We start from the raw sequence: 21518 nt of genomic DNA on the forward strand, positions 1-21518 counted from the left end.
GCCTGTAATCCTAGCACTCCGGGAGGCTGAGGCCGGTGGATTGCCTGAGCTCACAGGTTCAAGACCAGCCTGAGCAAGAGCAAGACCCTGTCTCTAAAAATAGGTGAGCATTGTGTGGGCGCCTGTAGTCCCAGCTACTTGGGAGACTGAGGCAAGAGAATTGCTTGAGCCCAAGAGTTTGAGGTTGCTGTGAGCTATGACACCACAGCACGCTACCAAGGGTGACAAAGTGAGACTGTCTAAAAAAAAAAAAAGCAATACATTGTTATTGATTATAGTTACCATGTTGTGCAATAGATGTCTTGAATTTATTCTTTCTATCTAACTGGAATTTGTATCTTTTGACCAGCATCTTCCCACTCCCCTTCCTCCAACCCCCTGCTCTTGGTAACCACCATTCTACTCTCTCCTTCTGTGAATTCAAAATTTTTAGATTCCACATATATGTGAGATCATATGGTATTTGTCTTTCTTTGCCTGGCTTATATCACTTAACATGTCTTCCAGGTTCATCCATGTTGCAAATGACAGGATTTCCCTTTCTTCCTCTTTTTTTTTTTTTTTTTTTTTTGAGACAGAGTCTTGCTCTGTTGCTCAGGCTGGAGTGCAGTGGCCTACCATACCTCACTGCATCCTTCTCCTCCCTGCCTCAAGCAATCCTCCCACCTCAGACTCTCAAGTAGCTGGAACTATAGGCACGGACCACACTGCCCACCTAATTTCTTTCTTTCTTTCTTTTTTTGTAGAGACAGAGTCTCACTTTATCACCCTCAATAGAGTGCTGTGGTGTTACACAGCTCACAGCAACCTCCAACTCCTGGGCCTTTGCAAGTTTATTGTTTTATTGGTACCACCTTGCTAAACCTTAGAGGCCCACATCCTCTACCTGTCTGCAGCTAGATGCCTGGTGTACTTATGGGAAGAGATAGATGATGAGAAGTTCAGGGCCAGGCTTTGATACCTGGATCCTGCAATTTCCAGAAACCCAAAGTTTCTAGTCCTATCAGTCATATGCTATTCTCTGTACCAGATTTATAACCTCAAATATATTTGTTGTGTGTTTTTAGAGACAGAGTTTCACTGTATCACCCTCGGTAGAGTGGGGTGTGTCACAGCTCACAGCAACCTCCAACTCCTGGGCTTAGGCAATTCTCTTGCCTCAGCCTCCTGAGTAGCTGAGAATACAGGCACTTGCCACAATGCCCAACTATTTTTTGTTGCAGTTTGGCCGGGGCTGAGTTTGAACCCACCACCCTCAGTATATAGGGCCGGTGGCCTACCTACTGAGCCACAGGTGCTGACCTCTAATTTTTTTCTTTAGAGATCAGGTCTTATTATGTTGCCCAGGTCTGGTTTCAAACTCCTGGCCTCAAGTGATCCTACTGCCTCAGCCTCCCAAAGTGCAGGGATTACAGGCGTGAGCCACTGTATCTGGTGTATTTCCTTCTTTTTTAAGGTTGAATAGTATTTCATTGTCCATGAAAACTTTGGAATCAGGTTGCAGAATTGCCCTGGGCTGAGGCTTCTGTAGACTTCTGTGGTCCCACATAGGGATTTGCACTTCTGACCCAGGTACAGTTTAGGTTACAATGTGAACTCCTGACCTTTCTCTGAAAGTCTCAGAGGAATCTGTGGTCTAAGGAAGAGAGGCCTTGGGTGAATCATAGGACCTGGATTCTTTGCCTTGCCATCAGACAGTGGAGAGCATGGGATTTGGAGATAGACAGGCCAGGCTCTGAAACCTGGCTCCAACACTAGTTTGCTTTGGGGGCTTCAGTAAGTCATTTAACCTTTCAAAGTCTTTGTTTACTTATTTGTAGAATAAGGATACTAAAGATGCCTTTGCACAGAGTTTCGGGGAAGATTTCATGAGATAACATGTACAAAATGTCCAGGGAATTGCCAAGCACTTAGTTGGAGTTTATTAAATGGTTCCTTTCCCTTATTTAATGTGGGAGAGTACATGCAAACACAGAAAGCTACCAGGTTTCAGTGGGTGGAAAGCATCCCTTCCTGTCCCCATTACCCTTGTTCTGGTTCAGAACTTCAGAACCTTTGGCTAGGCCTATTGCAGTAGTCTCCCAGCATAACCATCTACACTCATCTTGTACTTATACTTGGGTTACCCTTACTCTATCTATTACTTGAACACCTTCCTTGGCTGCTCATAAGCATAAAATTTAGTTCAAATTTCTCAGTTTGAAGTTCAAGAGCCCTTGTTAATTGCTCCAACACATTTATTTTCCACTATTCAGTGACAAAGAACGTAGGATGTGGAATCTGAAGACGGGGCTCCAGTCCTGAAATTGTCCACTTTCTCCCTAGATAATTTATTTATTTATTTATTTTATTTAAATCATAACTTTGTACATTGATGCATTCACGGGATTCAGTGTTCTGCTTTGATACACAATGTGAAATGCTTACATTGAACCAAAGTAGCACATCCATCACAATTATACTCATTTCTTAATAGTTTTAAAATGTACCATTGCATCATGTACATTAGTTGAGGTCCCCCCAAATACCCTCCCTCCCTACCATATTCCCCCTCCGCTCCCCTCTCTCTCCTCTTCCCTTCTACTTTCTGGACTATAATTATGTTATGCCATTCATATGAGTGTGTAGGTGATTATATATTGATTTCACAGCAGTATTGAGTACATTGGATACTTTTTTTTCATTCTTGAGATACTTTACTAAGAAGAATATCTTCCAGCTCCATCCAGGTAAACATAAAAGATGTGAAGTCTCCATCTTTTTATGGCTGCATAGTATTCCATGGTGTACATATACCACAATTTGTTAATCCATTCATGGGTCAATGGGCACTTGGGCTGTTTCCATGTCTTAACTGTTATGAATTGGGCTGCAATAAACATTCTGGGGCAAATGTCTTTGTTGCAAAATAATTTTTGATCATCTGGGTATATACCTAGTAAAGGAATTGTACTTGTACTTGGGTTACCTTTACTCTATTACTTGAACGTCTTCCTTGGCTGCAGGATCCCATGGTAGGTCTACTTTTAGTTCCTTGTATGTTCTCCAAACTTTTCCAAAAAGGTCATATTAGCTTGCATTCCCACCAGCAGTGTAGAAGCATTCCCTTCTCTCTGCAACCACACCAACTTCTGTAGTTTTGTCTCCCTAGATAATTTAGAGTAAATCATCTAATGCCAGTTTTACATCTGTAAGTTAGAGATCATAATGCTTCCTCCTGGTAAGCATTATAATTTATGACTGTCTATCTTTCCTACTGGACTGTAAGCCAAATGGAGTCAATGGGCAGGGAGCAGATGTGTCCCGTTCATCATGGTATATTCAGTACCCAGCGCCGGTCCTGGTATGATGGATGTTCAGTACATCATATTTGTTGAATAAATGAATGAACAAATTCATTTATTCATTTATTAATCTACAGATTAGATATTGCATGATCCGGGTAAAGCATTTTTTCACAGTTCCCAGGCATGCCTATGTAATAGCTGTTGCGACGCAAGTTATTAGTGGAATAACTTTAGACAAATTCTGTCCCTCTCAGGACACAGTCTCTTATTTCTCCTAGCAGATAATCGAAGGCCCTCTGGCTCATTTCTGTAACACTAGGCCCTGCATGCTAACGGAACTCAATACATGCTTTCTCGAGAAATGGATGAAGCTTCTTCCAAGGCTGTACCTGGGGCTGGCGCTGTCTAAACAAGACTCTGAGTTCCCTCCTCCAGTCTGGTTCCCCACTGCCCTTCACCCTGCGGAGATGGGCCTCCCAGCGTTCCCGCCTACATTCAGTTTCCGAAGCGCAGCGGGTAGGGGGACCAGCAGGGCGTTCTCTGGGAGCTGGAGCAGCCCAAAGGGCGGGGACGGAATGTGGGTTTAGAAAAAGCGGGCAAAAGACGGGTGGGCAGAGGAATGGGTTGTTTGAGGACCCAGGCCTGGGCTGAGAGGCAGCTGGCAGCTTGGAAGAGCAACTCGGGGACCGGCGGTGAGGAGCTCCAAAGGGGTGGGCCAGGTTAGCGGGCCCAGGGTCAGCAAACGGCCGCCGCGCCGGGGTGGAGAGGTCGCCGGAACCGAGGGCGGGGAATATGGAGGTGTGGTTGGCCCGGGGTGGGGGGGACATAGGCGGCCGCTTGGGAGGAGTTGCGGGAGGGGAGGAGGGGGAGGAACCCAGAGGGAGGGCCCGGGAGCAGCAGGAGGACAGGGGTCATTGCGGAGGGGCGCAGGGCTGCGGACAGGCTGGCACGCGCGGGGAGCCTGGCTGCACGGGGTGGGGTGTAGGGCGAGGGGAGAGCGCATCGGGGGGCGGGGGGCGGTGTCGGCGTTGGGGGTGGGGGAGCGGGTTGGGCGGCTGCGCCGGCTCCGCTTCAGCCGCTGCCGCTAGGGCGCGGGGGGCGGGGGGCTCGGCGTCGCGAGCTCGGCCATTGTGGGAGCCGCTCCCCTCGGCTCTGCCGCGCTCCCCTCGACTGCGCTGCAGCCCCGGGTGCGCCTGGCCGCCGCCGCCGCCTTTGCTGCTGCCACCGACCGGTCTTCCTCCTCCTGGGCTACCAAGGTAAGGCGCGGGCCGCGGGGCTGGATGCAGGCTCCCCGCCCGAGTGCGCGGGGTGCGCGACGGCGGCTGGGGCGCGGTGATTGATTGAGCCGGGCGGCCGCACCTCGGCCCGGGGCAGCCGGCTGCAGCGGGTAGGCTGGTTGACAGGCGCACATAGCGGCCGCCCGGGCCTCGCACCTGCATCCCCCACGGCCAGTGCCCTGGAGCAGCGAGCGCGGGGAACTAGGGTTTCCCCGGGCAGGCGGTGCTAGGGCCAGAGAGGCGTGTTCCCCGGGAAAATGGGGCACCGAGCCCTACCCGGGCCGGACGAGACACCTCCGGGAACGGCAGGGCCGGGCGGGGACGATCGCTTCCCAGCCCCAGGGCTCGGCCGCTGGCCCCAGCGCCCTGCAGGTCCTTGGTCGCGCGTCCCCGCTCTTTGTCAGCCACGCGCGGCGGGCACGCGGACCCACCCGCGCCTCCCCAGGCTCGCGAGCGCCCTTCACCCACCGTGGCGAAGGAGGTAGGGGATGTGGGGAGGCCGCCGTGGGGGGAGCACCAGGTAAGGTGTCCTTCGCGGACCGCGTGTGGCCTTTGGGTGGATGTGAGGTGCGGGTGTGCTCTCTCGTCAATCCCCGGCATTGATGGAGTGACCTCTCTGACACAGGGGTGGGGCTGGAACCCCCAAGTCAAACAGGTGTTTGTGAGGGGCGGGAGACTGACCCTGGTAGAGCTGAGGAGGGACGGTTTCTTGGGAGGAGGCTTTGGACAAGCATGCCTTTGTAGTAAAATGGGAGAGGGAATGGGCGGTTCTGGGATGAAGCAGGTGGTCTGTCGAGAGGAGGGGCGTTTTCCTGCCCTGGGCTGAGGGTAGGGAAGGAAGCTTGGCCTGAGTTTCCCAAAGGCTGGGCTATTACTTCAGTTACCTGTCCTGGGTATAAGAGCTGGGAGGTGGGAACCAGAAGGTAACAGGGGAGGAGGGAAGCTGCCAGGATAAAGGGCAAGGCTGTGCCAGGACCCAGTCTTTTCCTTTCTCCCTTCTGTGGCTGGATCTCTCCTTGATGTTCTCTGGGAAGAGGGCCCACATGCACAAAGGGTGCCCCAGCAAGGGTGTTCTGGCTTCCTGAGCTATCTAGTGCCTCTTGCACAGTTTGATGTTTCTTTTGTTATCTCTTTGAATTCTGTGCCTACTGTGGGAATCTGCCAATGACCCAGGAGGCTGTCTCTGCCCCTTGCTGCTTCTCAGCTGAGATTCCAGAATCCAGGATGTCTAGCCATTTAGGCCACCTTCTCTCTCTACACAGCCCTGTGTGCAGGTGTTCCCTAGGATACCTAGGGAATTTCCCTAAGGGAAATTTAACAGCCCTTGTCCTCCCTGGACTCCAGAGTCAAAGTGAGAGCTGGATACTTGGGCTGGATTTTGGGCTTGTGGGAAGGCTGTAGCTGAAGGCATGCACCATCTCGGCCCTGATGGAGCCCTTGGGGTGGTGGGCCATGTGTAGCAGATGGTTCTGGCAAGTGAGCTTGGCTTGGCTGAGGGAAGGCTGCCCACTCTGGCTGGTGGAGCCCAGCTGGCCCCAGAGCCATTGTACTTTCACTCAACACTCTCCACTAGCTAAACTGAGCTGAAAAACAGAATTTCCATCCTATCCCCACCTCCCACCCCCATGCTGGGACACTTATTCCCAAACAGCCCTTGGAATAAGCAAATAACCGACCATTTTATCTAATGTCTGCTGTGTGCCATGCCTGGCATCAGCCAGTTTTACATTTGCATTTTACTATATTCTTAAAACATCCTCTAAAATGGAGTATTTCTCCCATTTTGCACCTGAAGAAACTGAGTCTCAGAGAGGTGAAGTGACTTGCTCCAGTCACACTTACTGATAGTTAAGTGGCCAAAACTAGAATTTTTTTTTTTTTTTTTGTAGAGACAGAGTCTCACTTTATCACCCTTGGTAGAATGCCACAGTGTCACACAGCTTACAGCAACCTCTGACTGCTGGGATTAAGTGATTCCCTTGCCTCAGCCTCCGGAGTAGCTGGGACTACAGGTGCCCACCACAATACCCAGCTAATTTTTGTTGCAGTTTGGCGGGGGCTGGGTTTGAACCCGCCACCCTCGGTATGTGGGGCCAGTGCCCTACCCACTGAGCCGCAGGCACTGCCTGCCAAAACTAGAATTTTTATACCCAGATCAGTTTTACAGTTTAGTACATTTGCTAATGTGTCTTCTGTAGACAGAGAGGGAGAATAGGCAAGGAATTTCTGCCTATTCTGGCCTATGCTGTGATTCATGTGTCCTGTTGAGACTGTGCTTTAGCTTTTGAAAATACTTCCCATCTGTTGCCCCATTTTATCCTTATAGCATTCCTGCGAGGTAAGAATAGGAATGTAATAATAGATACTGTTTATTGAGTGCTTACTGGGCACTAGGCACAAATAAGCGCTTTACATGCAGGATCTCATTGAGTCCTTGCAAACAACCTTGTACGTTGTTTAGGTGCTATATCATCATTCCCATTTTGTATATCAGGATGCTGAGGCTCAAAGAGGTTACGTGGTATCTCCAGGGTCTCATAGCTAGTAAATGGTGTGGTAGAATTTGAACCCACATCTTTCTATCTTGCGGGACCTGTGAGCTTGGTTTTCCAAATGTACCCAATAACAATAATAGTGGTTACTTGTAACGGGAGCTAACTTTTTTTTTTTTTTTTTTTGCAGTTTTTGACTGGGGCTGGGTTTGAACCTGCCACCTCTGGCATATGGGGCCGGCGCCTTACTCCGTTGAGCCACAGGCACCGCCCATGGGAGCTAACTTTTACAGTGTTTTAAGTTTTATAGACACCTTCATGTATGTAAGCTCATGATATTCCCCAAACTTTGTGAATTAGTTTTGTCATCCCATTTTCCAGATGGAAAAACTGAGGTTCAGATAGGTGAAAAAGTCTGGTCCGTGGCATAACTAGAACTAGCACCTCTCTTCCTGAGTCCCAGTTTTTCTCATGTGACCCCTCCTGTCTGTCCACATTCACCCTTCTCTCCTCTAGATCCCTTCTCCCTGGCAGCCCGCCTACTGCAGCCCCTACCTGGGCCATGTCTTCCTCGGATGAAGAGACACTCAGTGAGCGGTCATGTCGGAGCGAGCGGTCATGTCGAAGCGAACGGTCTTACAGGAGTGAGAGGTCCGGGAGCCTGTCTCCCTGCCCCCCAGGGGACACTTTGCCCTGGAACCTACCCCTGCATGAGCAGAAAAAGCGGAAAAGCCAGGATTCGGTGCTGGACCCTGCAGAGCGTGCTGTGGTCAGAGTTGCTGGTAAGAGAGATCCCCCAGTGAGCAAGCTGGATTCTGTGGGTGGGAGGGAGGAATGGGCCAGTGAGCACTGGCTGGGTGGGGAGCAGACAGGTCCTCCTCAAGACGCTCTGACAAGCCAGCCGGAATCTAATTTATTATTATTACTGCTGAAAAGATGATGAAATAACATTGGAGAAAAACTTGGAAGAGGAAAATCTTGTACCCCTTTGCTAACATGAGAACTGTTTTCATTTTGTATCACCTTCCCAGTGTCTGTCCCTGTTCAGTTCTATTTTCTATGCAGTTGCCTTCATGGTTTATGTGCCATTCTGGATCTTACTCTTGTCAGTTACTCTTACATCAAAAAGATTTTTTGTGTTACATCTTAGACTTTCTAGTTGCCATTTTTAAATGTTGTATAATATTTTATGATTTTCTAAATCCCACTCTTTTTTTCACCATAGTAGACAATGCTGTTGTAAACATGTTTAAGAATAATAATTTTTAAGAATAATAATAATTCTATAATAATAATTTTTAATAATAATAATAATTGTTGAATTATTTCATTGTAACAAAGTTATAGTTTAGGTTTATTCACATTACCTTCCAAAGGTGGTGTAGGCATTTACCCTAAACACGATGTGAGGCCTGGGGGCTGCCTCCACCTGTGGTGGGAGGTCCCAGTTCTTTGCCAAGCCCAGCGCAGCACAGTGACTGTGAGTGTAGGTTTTGGAGTCAGAGAGACAAGGTGTTGGATTGTGGCCCTGCCACTGACCAGCTATGTGACACTGAGCAAGTCCCTTCCTCCACATGAGCCTCACTTTCCTTATCTTCAGAATGTCCCCTGTGCAGGCTTGCCTTGAGGGTTAGATGCAATAATGTTTGCAAAGCCCTCAGCACAAGTTTTTGGCTCTGTAAAGGCAATGCTTCCACCAAAGGCATCCAAAGCTGCCTCCCTGGGGTGTGCTCAGCATCTTAGCAGGGTTTGGTGCCAGAGTGCAGATAGATAGACAGAGGAGAGCCTGCAGCTAATTCAGTGACATCACTCGCTTTCCAGCTATCACCAAGGCCTGTCCTGCCCCCTACACTTTGTCATCTGTCACCTGGACCCTCCAACAACCATCTAATAGTTCTCCTTTTCTTAGTCTTGTCCCCCCTCCCCCCTCCTCCACATGACTCACAGAGTATTTTAGTTCTAAAATGCAAACCTAATTCTATTACTCAGCTGCTTATAACCCATCTTTGGCTCTTCATTGCCTGTGAAATAAAGGCTTTAACATAAAGACCCATCAAAATTAGGCCCAACTTACCTCTTTAGCTTCACCTGCTGCCGCCTCTGCCCTCAAGCACCCTGCCACATTGCACTGTAATTTGGCCCCCATGCACCCTGCTGGGTCAACCGTCCATGCTTTCATTTTCTCCTCTGCAAGATGCTAGTAGCCTCCCCCTTCTCTTTTAAGTGCCACCTCCACAATGTCCCTAATGCCCCTGTGGTATCCAAAGCTCCCTCCTCCACTCTCACATTCACACCTTTCTCTCTTCCTTGTTCCCTGGTATAGTATAGCATTTAACCCACAGGGTGCTCATCACTCCCCCAGAACTGTGAGCAATTTGGGACTATGTCTTATGTTTCTACCCTAATGATTTGTACAGGCCTTGTGCATGCTAGAGATCAGCCAGTATTGAATGACTGAATGAATGCAAGCAAGGGGTGTCTTGAGGATAATATGTGACAGATTGGGCTCTGGGAACATGCAGTGCGTTGTAATGGAAAGTTAGACAGGGATAGAGTTATGTGGGCTCAAGGAGTTGGGAAAGGATTTTAGCGGGAGTGAGCTCCAAGTGAAAAGTCAGCAGGCATGAGAGTCAGAACTCCTGGTGAGTAGTAGGGAGCCCTTGGAGGAAATCCTTCTCAAGACCTTTGGGCCTGCAGCATCAGCCAGTGGCAGAGTTTTCAGAGCTGCCCCTAGGAAACAGGAAGGGTTTTACTTGTCCTCAGCTGTGAAGAGCCACGACTCAGGGCTCTGTGAAAGCAGAGTGGGTGTCTCATCCTCCCTTCCTTATTCTTCTGTCCCCATCCTTCATCACTCATGCATACCTATAGATCGCTTTGTGATGATTTCCAGCCTTCTCTGAGGAGGCCCAGGAGATGATCTGCCTACTTTTTAAAGTTCTGAGTCTAGAGCAGAAGTGGAGTGGACTCGATGAGGCTTAATCTACAGGCAAAGCCCCTGGGTCAACTGAGCAAAGGGATGGCCTGTGCTGTGCTGTGTTTCCGTCATCAGTGCTCATCTACTTTGCATCCTGACAGTGCTGACTGCCTGTTTTGAGGAGGGGGCTGGGCCAGTGAGGCTGAAAATGGGGAGACTGCCATGGTTAAAAATAGCTTGTGCTCTGCAGTTGGGCGTGTTTCTTTAGCAGGAGAGAAGAGAGGCAGCAGAGACGAGGCGGGACTGCAGCTTTAGGGTCTGGCTGGAATCTTCATGTGATTTTAGAATGTTGTGGGGGCTCCGCCAGAGGAATGAAAAAAGGCAGCCTTAGCTCTGCAGGGACTCCTTCATATGACGGCAGGAGGGCTGTGTGGAGGGGGCCCTGGATGCTCTGAAGCTCTCTGAAGCAGACTTTTCATTCTGGGTGGAAATGAAATCAGTCTTAGACTTGAAGCCAGCTGTGCAATTTTCTCCTCCCTCTGAGCTTTGGCTTATGAAGCTAAGTGTGGGTGTCTGAATCAGTCTCACCAAAAGGAGATCTCCCCTTTCCCTGGCCCCGTTCCCTGTCCTGAGCTGGTCTCACGGTCTTGCCCTTACTTGAGAAGCCTCACAGGGGAACCCTGCTGGTCACACATGTCAGAGTAAAGAGGCATGTCAAGGCTGAGAAACCTGCTGATCTCAGCTTACAAAGTCAAAGCAGGTTATAGGGACTCCATACAGGCTGTAACACGATTTTTCCTTCCATCTGCCTATCCTCCTCCTTTCCCTTCATTTTTTTCTCCCTCCTCTTTTGCCAGCCCTATTCTCAACTCCTTAAGCCCGGCCACAATGAAATGCAACAATAGTTACTAATGAGAGTGCCTTATTTCTGTTTATCAGCTTTATGGTTTATACAGAGATTTCATAATAATTCTTTATGTTAGGCATGACACATGTCAGCATCTGAGGCTCAGAGGGTTTAAGGGATTTCCCTGTAGTCACATAGGACTGGTAGACGCAGACCTTCTAACTCTGAGTACATTGCTATTTGTTTCCTTAGGCAATACCTGGCAGCCAGGCCAGTCTGAAGCTTCTGCATGTGATAATCTAAGTAGCTGACTTGGTGTTCAGACTCACCTGAGAGACCTTTTAGTCACTTCTGGAAGAGGCCTCAAGATTCTGATCTATAGAAAAAGGAGAGGGCAGAGACAAAGATCTAGGAAACTTTGCCTCTTTCCCTCTGGCTCCCTGTCTTTAGTGAAGAGCAGTAGTAATATCCTTTTTTTTTTTTTTGGTGAGAGGCAATAAGGAAGAGGGAAGCTAGGGAGGTTACTCTAGTAAGGTGTGCAGTCCCAAAGGATAGAAAAGGGGAGAGGAGGGCGGCACCTGTGGCTCAGTGAGTAGGGCGCCGGCCCTATATACGGAGGGTGGCGGGTTCAAACCCGGCCCCGGCCAAACTGCAACAAAAAAATAGCCGGGCGTTGTGGCGGGCTCCTATAGTCTCAGCTACTTGGGAGGCTGAGGCAAGAGAATCGCTTAAGCCCAGGAGCTGGAGGTTGCTGTGAGCCGTGTGAGGCCACGGCACTCTACCAAGGGCCATAAAGTGAGACTCTGTCTCTACAAAAAAAAAAAAAAAGAAAAGGGGAGAGGAAAAAGAGTGGTTAAAAACAAACAAAACAGTGTAGTTACAACGCTAGGGGGCGCCATTCACATTAGCTGTCATTGTAGATTTTCATATTTATTATGACAAGTTTCCTGCCGTTGGTAGTAAAGTGTCTTTAAGAAAGGCTCATGTTCTGACTAGGGCAGAGTTGGATGCAGGAGGCCCTCACCAGCCACCCATTCATTTATCCAACATCGCATATTCAGGACCCTTCCTGTTTTTGGCATTGATGTTCAAAGATGAAGGAAGATGTGGTCTCTTCTTCATGGAACTCAATCTAGTTGAGACTGTAGAAGGAAAAAGATAACTACACCCCTGTGTGTATTGTGCAAAAGGGGAGCCCAGTGACTAAAGGCTAACATTGGTCTCCTAGTTAACCTGCAGAAAGCATTTATGGCATTCATCATCAAGAGCCCCTCAGCATGTGCTGCTGAAATGATCATTCCCAACATCTGCTCCATAATGGCCTTCTCCTGGAAGCCTTACTTGATCTCTTCAGTCAGACTGCAGTTGTATCTCTATCCAGCCCTTGTTTCACTTGGCCTTATATTCAAGTTCATTGTTTCATTTCCCCCCTAAACGTGGAGCTTGCTGTAGTTGGGAGTCCAACTGTTCCCTTTCTGCCTGGAGCACACAGTTCTGAGAGCATGGTGCCTGCTCAGAGGAGGGAGCCTACTCTTCTGTACCCCCGTATCTCTCCTCCAGGATGCAAGTTCTGGGAAGACACCCCACAGGAACCTCTCTGCTTATTCATTTATGTATTCATTCATTCATTCATTCATTCAGTAGAAAAATAGATGTAGCCTCAGCTATGTGCCAGGCACTGTGGAAACAACTGGATCTAGAGGCAGAAAATTTAAGCAAATGACTTTACTGTTTGGAATTGCAGTTTCCTTATTTGTAAAAGAGAGGTGATAATACCTGCTCCAAATGATCATCGAATGAGAATTAAAATGTGATGGACAAACATAGGTTCATGTGCTTGTTACTGCACTTAGCAGTGTCATTCCTTGTAACTTCCCTGGCAACCAGAAGAGGCCATGGAGACTCCAGGAGGCTGGCAGTTTCCCAGGTCACCAAGGAAGGGGCCCAAGACTCTTATTTCTATCCCTTTCTTTTGTTCCCTATAGTACTTTGTCAGAAAGTAGATGGTTTATTCTGGCCAAGCCCTGAGTGAGAAAAAGGGAAAACAGAGATGAGAAAAACAATGTTACTGGGAACCCTTACTCCTCGGCTGGTGGTAACCTTCCTTGCCCTGAGACTTTTCAAGCTTTGTACCCAAGAAAGCTCCTTTTCCTCTCCAGGCTTTTCTCCTTTCCCTGCAGGGTCCTCAGAGTCCCTGGCTCTGTTCTGGAGCTTGGTTTCAGCAGGAGGAGAGATGAGCAGAAGAGAGTCCCCTGAAAGTGGGGCAGAGTGAATTGTAGCTACACACCACCAGCTCAGCTCCAGCTCTTTGGAAGTAAATCTGGGTCACATTAGCTGCAGGGATAGAAAATGACCACGTGGGCAGAATTCTGTGCAGGCAGCAGAAAAGACAACCAGTCTGTCCTTTTGCTGAGGCTCAGGGTCCCTGTGGGACCCCAGCTGGTGAGGGAAGGTAGTTGCTGCATTGCAAGGTGTAATGTCATTATGCCATCAGCCTCCCATCATGCTTTTCTAGTGACTTCCCAGGTGACACAGAAAAAGGTTTATTATGGAATGATGATCTGGCTCATGCCTTTCGTTACAAAGCGAGCCCAGGACTGAGGTTAGGAATGCAGATGAAGGACTGGTTACTCTGGGGACTGTGGACCACTATCATGTCTTATTCTCATGGGCTCAGAGACTGGATGCCACCAGAGGAGCTGACATTGCAGCAGCTTCTAGGGCAGCACTTTTCTTTTTATCTCAGTAGGCCTCTCTCTAAGGAAAGGCCTGTGGATATATTTGGGTGTGAATATTAATAATCTTTCAGCACCTGGCCAGATACAGTGGCTCACACCGATAATCTTAGCACTCTAGAAGGCTGAGGCAGGCGGATCACTTGAACTCAGGAGTTCGAGACCAGCCTGAGCAAGAGCGAGACCCCATCTCTACTAAAAATAGAAAAACTAGCCAGGTGTAGTGGCATAGGTCTGTAGTCTCAGCTACCTAGGGAGGCTGAGGCAAGAGGATTGTTCAAGCCCAAGAGTTTGATCTTGCTGTGAGCTACAATGACACAATAGCACTCTACCCAGGGTGACAGAGTGAGACTCTGTCTCAAACAAACAAACAAAAAAATCTATCAGCACCAGAGTGCTCTACAGAGCCTAGCCAGCTCTCTCCTGGTTGCTGTAGCTAGGACCTGCCATCCTTTGACCCTGTGACTGCCTGTTGCTACCTGTCAGAAGCTGGCCAGTTCCCTGGGAGGCCTAGGTGGGTGGAGTTCTGTCTTGGCTCTCCTGCAGGAGCAGAATGGGTGCTGCCTGGATTTAGGATGCTGCTACAGGGAAGGTCTGAAGGCCCTCTAACTTGAAGTGTGGTTAAGGGTGGAAATTTCTATCCTGAACTGTGCCCCACCTCTACCCCAGAAGAAATCAGGCTTTTGCCTTGTGGTCCAGCAAAGGATTCTGCCTGGAGCTTCAATGTGTGTCTCTGGGTATCCCCCACTTCCCACCCTGCTCATTTGTACATTTCCTCATTTGCTCACTCTTCCATTCAATTAAGCAGGAAGGTGGCTTTGGGACTCAGTGGGAGTCCTAATTTCATCACTCACTGCCAGTTGGGTGACCCTGGGAAGTTACTAACATCACTGAGCGTCAGTGCCTCACAGTTCAAATGGGGGCCACAAGAGAGCTAGCTACTTCAGAGACTTGCAGGATTAAATGAGACAGTGGGAGCAAGGTGCTTGGCCCTGTGCCTGCTACACAGTAAGCCTTTGATACACACTAGCTCTTCCCATTAACATCATTCATTCACACATACACTTGTTTATTGATTCATAAACGTGCTGATTTATCTCCTTGCTCGTTCATTGATCACATACTTGCCCATTCAACAAATACTCCTACAACTACTTTGTTCTAGGCTCAGACTGGGCTTCAGACCCCAGCTCCTGCCTAGGAAGGCAGTTAAGAAGGCAACATGAACGGTGCTACAAGGCCCGAAGAGAGTTTCAGAGAAGTTCTGAGAGGGAAGGGCCTTCTACTCCTGTTCCTCCCATGCTTAGGGCAATGATACTATTTTTTCTGTGACTTGGTATGGTGGCCCACACCTGTAATGCTAGCACTTTCGGAGGCTGGGGCAGGAGGATCCCTTGAGTTCGGGAGTTCAAGACCAACTTGATCAAGAATGCGACCCTCTTCTCTCCAAAAAAGAGAGAAGATTATCTGGGCATGATGGAATGCACATTTAGTCTTAGCTACTGGGGAGGCTGAGGGAGGAGGACCACTTGAGTCCAGGAGTTTGATGTTGTAGTGAATTACGATGATGCCACTGCACTCTACCCAGGATGACAGAATGGACTCTATCTCAAAAAAAGAAAAAAAAAAAATGGAAAGAAAAGAAAAGGAGGGCTGGGTGCCCTGACTCATGCCTATAATCCCAGCACTCTGGGTGGTGGATTGCTTGAGCTCAGGAGTTCAAGACCAGCTTGAGCAAGAGCAAGGCCCCATGTCTACTAAAATAGAAAAAACTAGTCATAGTCTCAACTAATCAGGAGGCCGAGGCAAGAGGATCACTTGAACCCAAGAGTTTGAGGTTGCTGTTTGCTATGACGCCACCACACTCTACTGAGGGTGACAAAGTGAGATTCTCTCTCTCAAAAAAAAATCTAACACTTTTTACTTGGAGATAGCATCAAATCCCTTGGGTTGGGGTCTCAGTTCCCAAGATTGCCTCCCTTCACTCCCAATGCCATCGCTAGCCCATTTTACCTGTATTTCTGAAAGGCCAGCTATAAATTGGGGTTCCCATGACCTCTTCCTTGGGTTCAGTTGAGTTTCTGGAGCTTCTCACAGAACTCAGGGAAACACATATGATCACTGGTTTTTTATAAAGGATACAAATGAAGTGATGCATAGATCAAGTTACGGGATGAGGAACATGGAGTTTCCATGCCCTCCCTAGGTGCCACCCTCAGGAACCTCCACCCATTCAGCTATCCAGAAGCTCTTTGAGTCCTGTTCTCTTGGATATGTTATGGAGACTTCATTTGATAGGCATGATTGACAATCATGGGATTGGACAAAAGGGGTATTGGAAACCCAGCAAGGCCTGTCTGTTTGGATTCTTCTTGATCTCTCTGTATAGCACTCCTTCCCCCAGGGAATGGAGCAGGACCTCTTCTGAAATGGGAGGCTTTTTACCCATAATCAGAAAGACAGGGAATGCACTGGTTCTGTGCCTACTAAAAGAAAAAAAAAGAGAGAGACCAGGTGCAGTGGCTCACACCTGTAATCCCAGTACTCTGGGAGGCCAAGGTGGGTGGATTGCTTGAGCTCAGGAGTTTGAGATCAGCCTGAACAAGAATGAGGCCCCCTCTCTACTAAAGACAGAAAAACTAGCCAGGCGTCATGGATGCCTATAGTCCCAGCTACTTGGGAGGCTGAGGCAGGAGGATTGCTTTAAGCCCAAGAGTTTGAGGTTGCTATAAGCTACAATGATGGCATGGCATTCTACCCAGGACAACAGAGTAGGACAAAGACTTTGTCTCGAAAAAAAGAAAAGAGATAAAAAAAGAAAAGAGGGCGGCGCCCGTGGCTCAGTGAGCAGGGCCCCGGCCCCATATGCCGAGGGTGGCGGGTTCAAACCCAGCCCCGGCCAAACTGCAACAAAAAAAATAGCCAGGCGTTGTGGCGGGCACCTGTAGTCCCAGCTGCTCGGGAGGCTGAGGCAAGAGAATCGCGTAAGCCCAAGAGTTAGAGGTTGCTGTGAGCCGTGTGACGCCATGGCACTCTACCCGAGGGCAGTACAGTGAGACTCTGTCTCTACAAAAAAAAAAAAATGAAAAGAAAGATGGGAAGAGTAGAGTCCTGCCTTGGGAAGAAAAAGGAGCAGGTGAAAGGAGGAAGGAGGTCAGAGAGAGAGATTCTATTTTCTGAGGCCAGCTTCTTATTTTTGAGACAGAGTCTCACTATGTCACCCTCGGTAGAGTGCTATGGCATCACAGCTCACAGCAACCTCCAACTCCTGGGCTTAAGTGATTCTCTTGCCTCAGCCTCCCAAGTAGCTGGGACCACAGGCGTCAGCCACAGTGCCTGGCTATTTTCTTGTTGCAGTTGTCATTGTTGCTTAGCTGGCCTGGCCAGGCTCAAACCTGCCAGCCTCGGTGCTTGTGGCTGGCGCTGTAACCACTGTGCTACAGGAGCCGAGCCATGAGGCCAGCTTCTGAAGGGTAAAGTGTCCCAATATTATAACAAAAAAATGTAACAAAGGATATGGGATTTATGAGTCAGGAACGGAACCACAGACAAAAATGCACACACACATAACACACACAAAATGGCAAAAAATATATACACATTTTAAGATGTTATCTATATATTACTTTTTGAAGTTGAATTGAAGGTACTTTTACTGGTCAAGTGTTTTTACCTGCATTTCACACACTTTTTGGGAATAATTGATTTTGCTTCCAATAAGATCTCTTAAGATGTGTGTACATTTTTTGGTATCCCTGGCATATAAATCATAATATCACTGCCTCCCAGTAACCACATACTTTCACCTCCCACACTTTCTTACCATTATATTATACTGTTGTTCTAATAGCAAATATACCAGTTTATTTGCTTCACAGTCTATATCTGACGACTGGAACCAGTCCCTCTGATCCACTGCACAGAGACTTTATGAGGGATTCTAACTCCCCAAAGCTGGGGACCCTGAAGCTGTGTGTCCCTCTTAGTGATGCTTGGATGATCCTCTGGTCTGTCCAGCTTGAGTTCCATATTCCATTCCCAGAACACACAGAGCTAGACTAGAGCATACCTGGTTTTATGTATGGAACCTTGATTTCAGGGGATGGTGTCAAGCCCATGGACCTTGAGTTTGAATTGGGACCCTGCTAGTGTAATTGAAGAAAATACCCCAGAATGGATTCCAAGGATTTAATCTGAAGTTGAGATGCAATAGGATTGAGGTGTTTAAATTAGGAAGGGAATGAATTCTATTCTTGTCAAAGGAGCCTATGTCCCAGGTTAACAAGCCATACCCCTCAACTCCCCAAAGAGTATAGACTGCCTGCAGCCCTGCTTGTTAGGACCCTCACACTCCCCACATAGGATGAGACTTCTGCCACAGAGTAGAGGGATTGGGTGTGTTTGAGCAGCACTTACATTAGCCTGATTCCTTCCAAGAGGGAAAATAGCTTTATTCACAAAGAAGCTGGGAAATAGCAGACAGGCCAATACTTTTCTTTCTTTTTGTTTTTTTTGGAGACAGTCTCACTTTGTCACCCTTGGGTAGAATGCTGTGGTGTCAGAGCTCACAGCAACCTCAAACTCTCGGGCTCAAGCCATCCTCTTGCCTCAGCCTCTGGAATAGCTAGGACTATAGGTTCCCGCCACAATGCCTGGCTAAATACTTTTTCTTTTTTCTTTTTTCTTTTTTTTTGTGGTTTTTGGCTGGGGCTGTGTTTGAACCCGGCACCTCCGGCATATGGGACCGGCGCCCTACTCCTTGAGCTACAGGCGCCACCCGGCTAAATACTTTTTCTAACAACTATTGTTATGTTCTGAATGCCAGGCTTTGTGCTTAGCACTTTTCATGCTGTATTTGACCTAATCCTCAAAACAACTTTAGGAGACGGATATGCTGTAGTAGAGGAAATAGAAACCCAGAGAGTTCAGTAAGTTGCTCAAGGTCTCCAACCCAGTAAGGGGCCAAACTGGGAATAGCCCTATCTCTGCCTAGGGCAACCCACTGCCTCCCCCCATTACAAGGAACAGTAGTTTAATAACAGCTAACATCTGTGCCGCACTTCAAGGTTCACAGGGTGCCTTAACACCCATCATCTCCACTCTGTCTCAGGAAGCCCTAAGCAGGTGAGGCATTCCATGCCCCTCCGGCATAGCTGCTTATCAGGGGTCCAGCCTCTGCTTATTTCCCCCAGTAAGCCTTGGAAATTCTTTGGCATTGGCTCTGGCAAGCTAGGGGAAAAGGTTTAGGGAGAAGCTGAGGTGGAGAGAGTTGGCTGGTTGCTATGGTAACCCAGATGGCTGAGTAACCATTTTGAAGGTTGCTATGGTGATGGGCTTCTGGTGGCAGGGATCCTGCCTTCCTGGGTGGCTGGCACCATAGAGGCCTCTTAAACTAGAGATGTTGCACTTTGTGAACAGAAGAGGGCAGCACGAGAGCGGGCAAAGGCTTCCTGCCCCACAGCAGATGTGGCAATTTAAGGCCAAGCTTAAGAAGAGTTTCCAGGAACTGGGCAGAAAGGGAACTTTGATGGGATTGGCTGAACAAAGCCTGTGTGGGACAGGTTGGTGGTCCTGCACTTCTGAGACTAGAATGAGGTGATTTTCTTCCCGAGACTTGTCAAAGGGTAAGGCTTGGAGTAGCCCTTTCAGTGTCTGGCATTGTATAGAAGACAGCTATCCCTGCAGGGAGGAATGGAGAGAACATTCTTTCCCTGTGATCAGACTCTGAATCTTTGCTGGAATGTCCAGCAAATAATTTATAAAGCATTAATTAACACATGTAAAATAATGCAGCATGAGCCAAGCTAAAGAAGATCTGGGAGTAAACACTTACGGGCACCAGCAGACAGAGAAATAATTTTGCCCTTCCTTCTTCTCCTCTGTGTGAGTATGTTGAGTCCTTGAGTACTCAGTGGACGCTGAATTGGATTCTCAATTGTCTTGAGTCATAGATCTGGCCCCTTCTGCCAACCCTTACATGTGTTCAGTGAGGCATCCATTCCTTCAGCAAATATTTATTGACTGTCTACTAGGTACAAAGTATTGTGTGAGGCCCTGTGATGAAGAAACATGAAATAGATATCTGTGCCCTCAAAAAACTGATGAACTTGGAGATTAAGGAGGCAGTGATGGGGCAGCGCCTGTGGCTCAGTGAGTAGGGCGCCGGCCCCATATGCCGAGGGTAGCAGTTATGCCCCGGCCAAACTGCAACAAAAAAATAGCCTGGTGTTGTGGCGGGCGCCTGTAGTCCCAGCTGCTCGGGAGGCTGAGGCAGGAGAATCGCGTAAGCCCAAGAGTTAGAGGTTGCTGTGAGCCATGTGACGCCACGGCACTCTACCCGAGGGCGGTACAGTGAGACTCTGTCTCAACCAAAAAAAAAAAAAAAAAGGAGGCAGTGATGTAGATACTCACAATACATGTGGTTGGAGCCCCAAAATTAGGGGAAAGAAAATGTGGTTAGGATTTTGAGGAGAGACTCATCTACCTGGGTTGATTAAAAATAACTCCATGTCATTTGAGGTGAACTTTCCTGGTAGATTTTAGTAGATGGAGTTGGCGGATGGACATTCCAGCAAAAGACTCAGAGTTCTATCACAGGAGAAGATGATGCTACACACAACAATGTGTTTGGAGATCAGCCTGGAAAGGAAGGCAGGCATCAAAATATGGAAGACTTCGAATGCCAGGTTTAGATAAGGGATGCTGTGAAAGACAAACCTCTCTTTTAGTCTAGCCTTCCAGCTAGTCAGTAACCACAATAGTTTAATATTTTAGGATCATCTGGGTTACTCATTCATGCATTTAATTACTATTTATTTTTTTTGAGACCAAGTTTCACTCTGTTAACCTGGGTACAGTGCCATGGCGTCATAGCTCACTACAACTTCAAATTCCTGAGTTCTGTTAATCCTCTTGCCTGAGCCTCCAGAGTAGCTCAGACTACTCTGCCACAATGCCTGGCTAATTTTTTCTTTTTCTTTCTTTTTTGAGACAGTCTCACTTTATCCCCCTCAGTAGAGTACTGTGGCGTCATAGCTCACAGGCACCTCAAACTCTTGGGCTTAAGTGATTCTCTTGCCTCAGTCTCCCAAGTAGCTGAGACTATAGGCCTGGCCACACACCTGGCTATTTTTAGATGGGGTCCTGCTTTGGCTCGGGCTGATCTAGAACTGGTAAACTCAGGCAATCTACCCGCCTCGGCCTCCCAGAGTGCTAGGATTGCAGGCGTCAGCCACTGTGTCTAGCTTTCCTGGCTAATTTTTTCTATTGTTAGTAGAGAGGGGGGTCTCATTCTTGCTCAGGTTGGTCTTGAACTTCTGAGCTTAAGCAGTCCACGTGCTTTGGCCTCCCAGAGTGCTAGGATTACAGTTGTGAACCACTGTGCCTGGCCTTAATCACATTTTTATTTATTTATATATTATTTATTTATTTAGAGACAGAGTCTCACTTTATCACCCTTGGTAGAGTTCTGTGGCATCACTGCTCACAGCAACCTCCAACTCCTGGGCTTAGGTGATTCTCTTGCCTCAGCCTCCCAAATAGCTGGGACTATAGGCGCCCGCCACAACACCGGCTATTTTTTTGTTGCAGTTTGGCTGGGGCCGGGTTCAAACCCGCCACCCTTGGTATATAGGGCTGGCGCCCTACCCATTGAGCCACAGGTGCCGCCCCCTTAATCACATTTTTAAACAAATATTTATTTATTTATTTATTTATTTTTGTAGAGACAGAGTCTCACTTTATGGCCCTCGGTAGTGCCGTGGCCTCACACAGCCCACAGCAACCTCCAACTCCTGGGCTTCAGCGATTCTCCTGCCCCAGCCTCCCGAGTAGCTGGGACCACAGGCGCCCGCCACAACGCCCGGCTATTTTTTGGTTGCAGTTTGGCCGGGGCCGGGCCCGAACCCGCCACCCTCGGCATATGGGGCCGGCGCCCCACCAGCCACAGGCACCGCCCTAAACAAAT

At 48.3% G+C, this 21518-nt stretch overlaps 1 protein-coding gene across 8 annotated transcripts in view; it reads left to right on the forward strand.

The window, feature by feature from the left end:
- The first annotated feature begins 4399 nt into the window (after positions 1 to 4399).
- Positions 4400 to 21518, forward strand: part of MACF1 (microtubule actin crosslinking factor 1) — a 401452-nt gene continuing 384333 nt past the window's right edge. For all 8 annotated transcript variants that reach the window (XM_053575600.1, XM_053575601.1, XM_053575606.1 and 5 more), the window contains exons 1-2: positions 4400 to 4543; positions 7573 to 7838. In XM_053575600.1, coding sequence (XP_053431575.1) covers positions 7619 to 7838 — 220 coding nt within the window. In that variant the 5' untranslated portion in view covers positions 4400 to 4543; positions 7573 to 7618. The remainder of the gene's footprint in view (positions 4544 to 7572; positions 7839 to 21518) is intronic.

The sequence above is a fragment of the Nycticebus coucang genome, chromosome 22 (assembly GCF_027406575.1).
Source record: "Nycticebus coucang isolate mNycCou1 chromosome 22, mNycCou1.pri, whole genome shotgun sequence".
Classification (NCBI taxonomy): domain Eukaryota; kingdom Metazoa; phylum Chordata; class Mammalia; order Primates; family Lorisidae; genus Nycticebus; species Nycticebus coucang.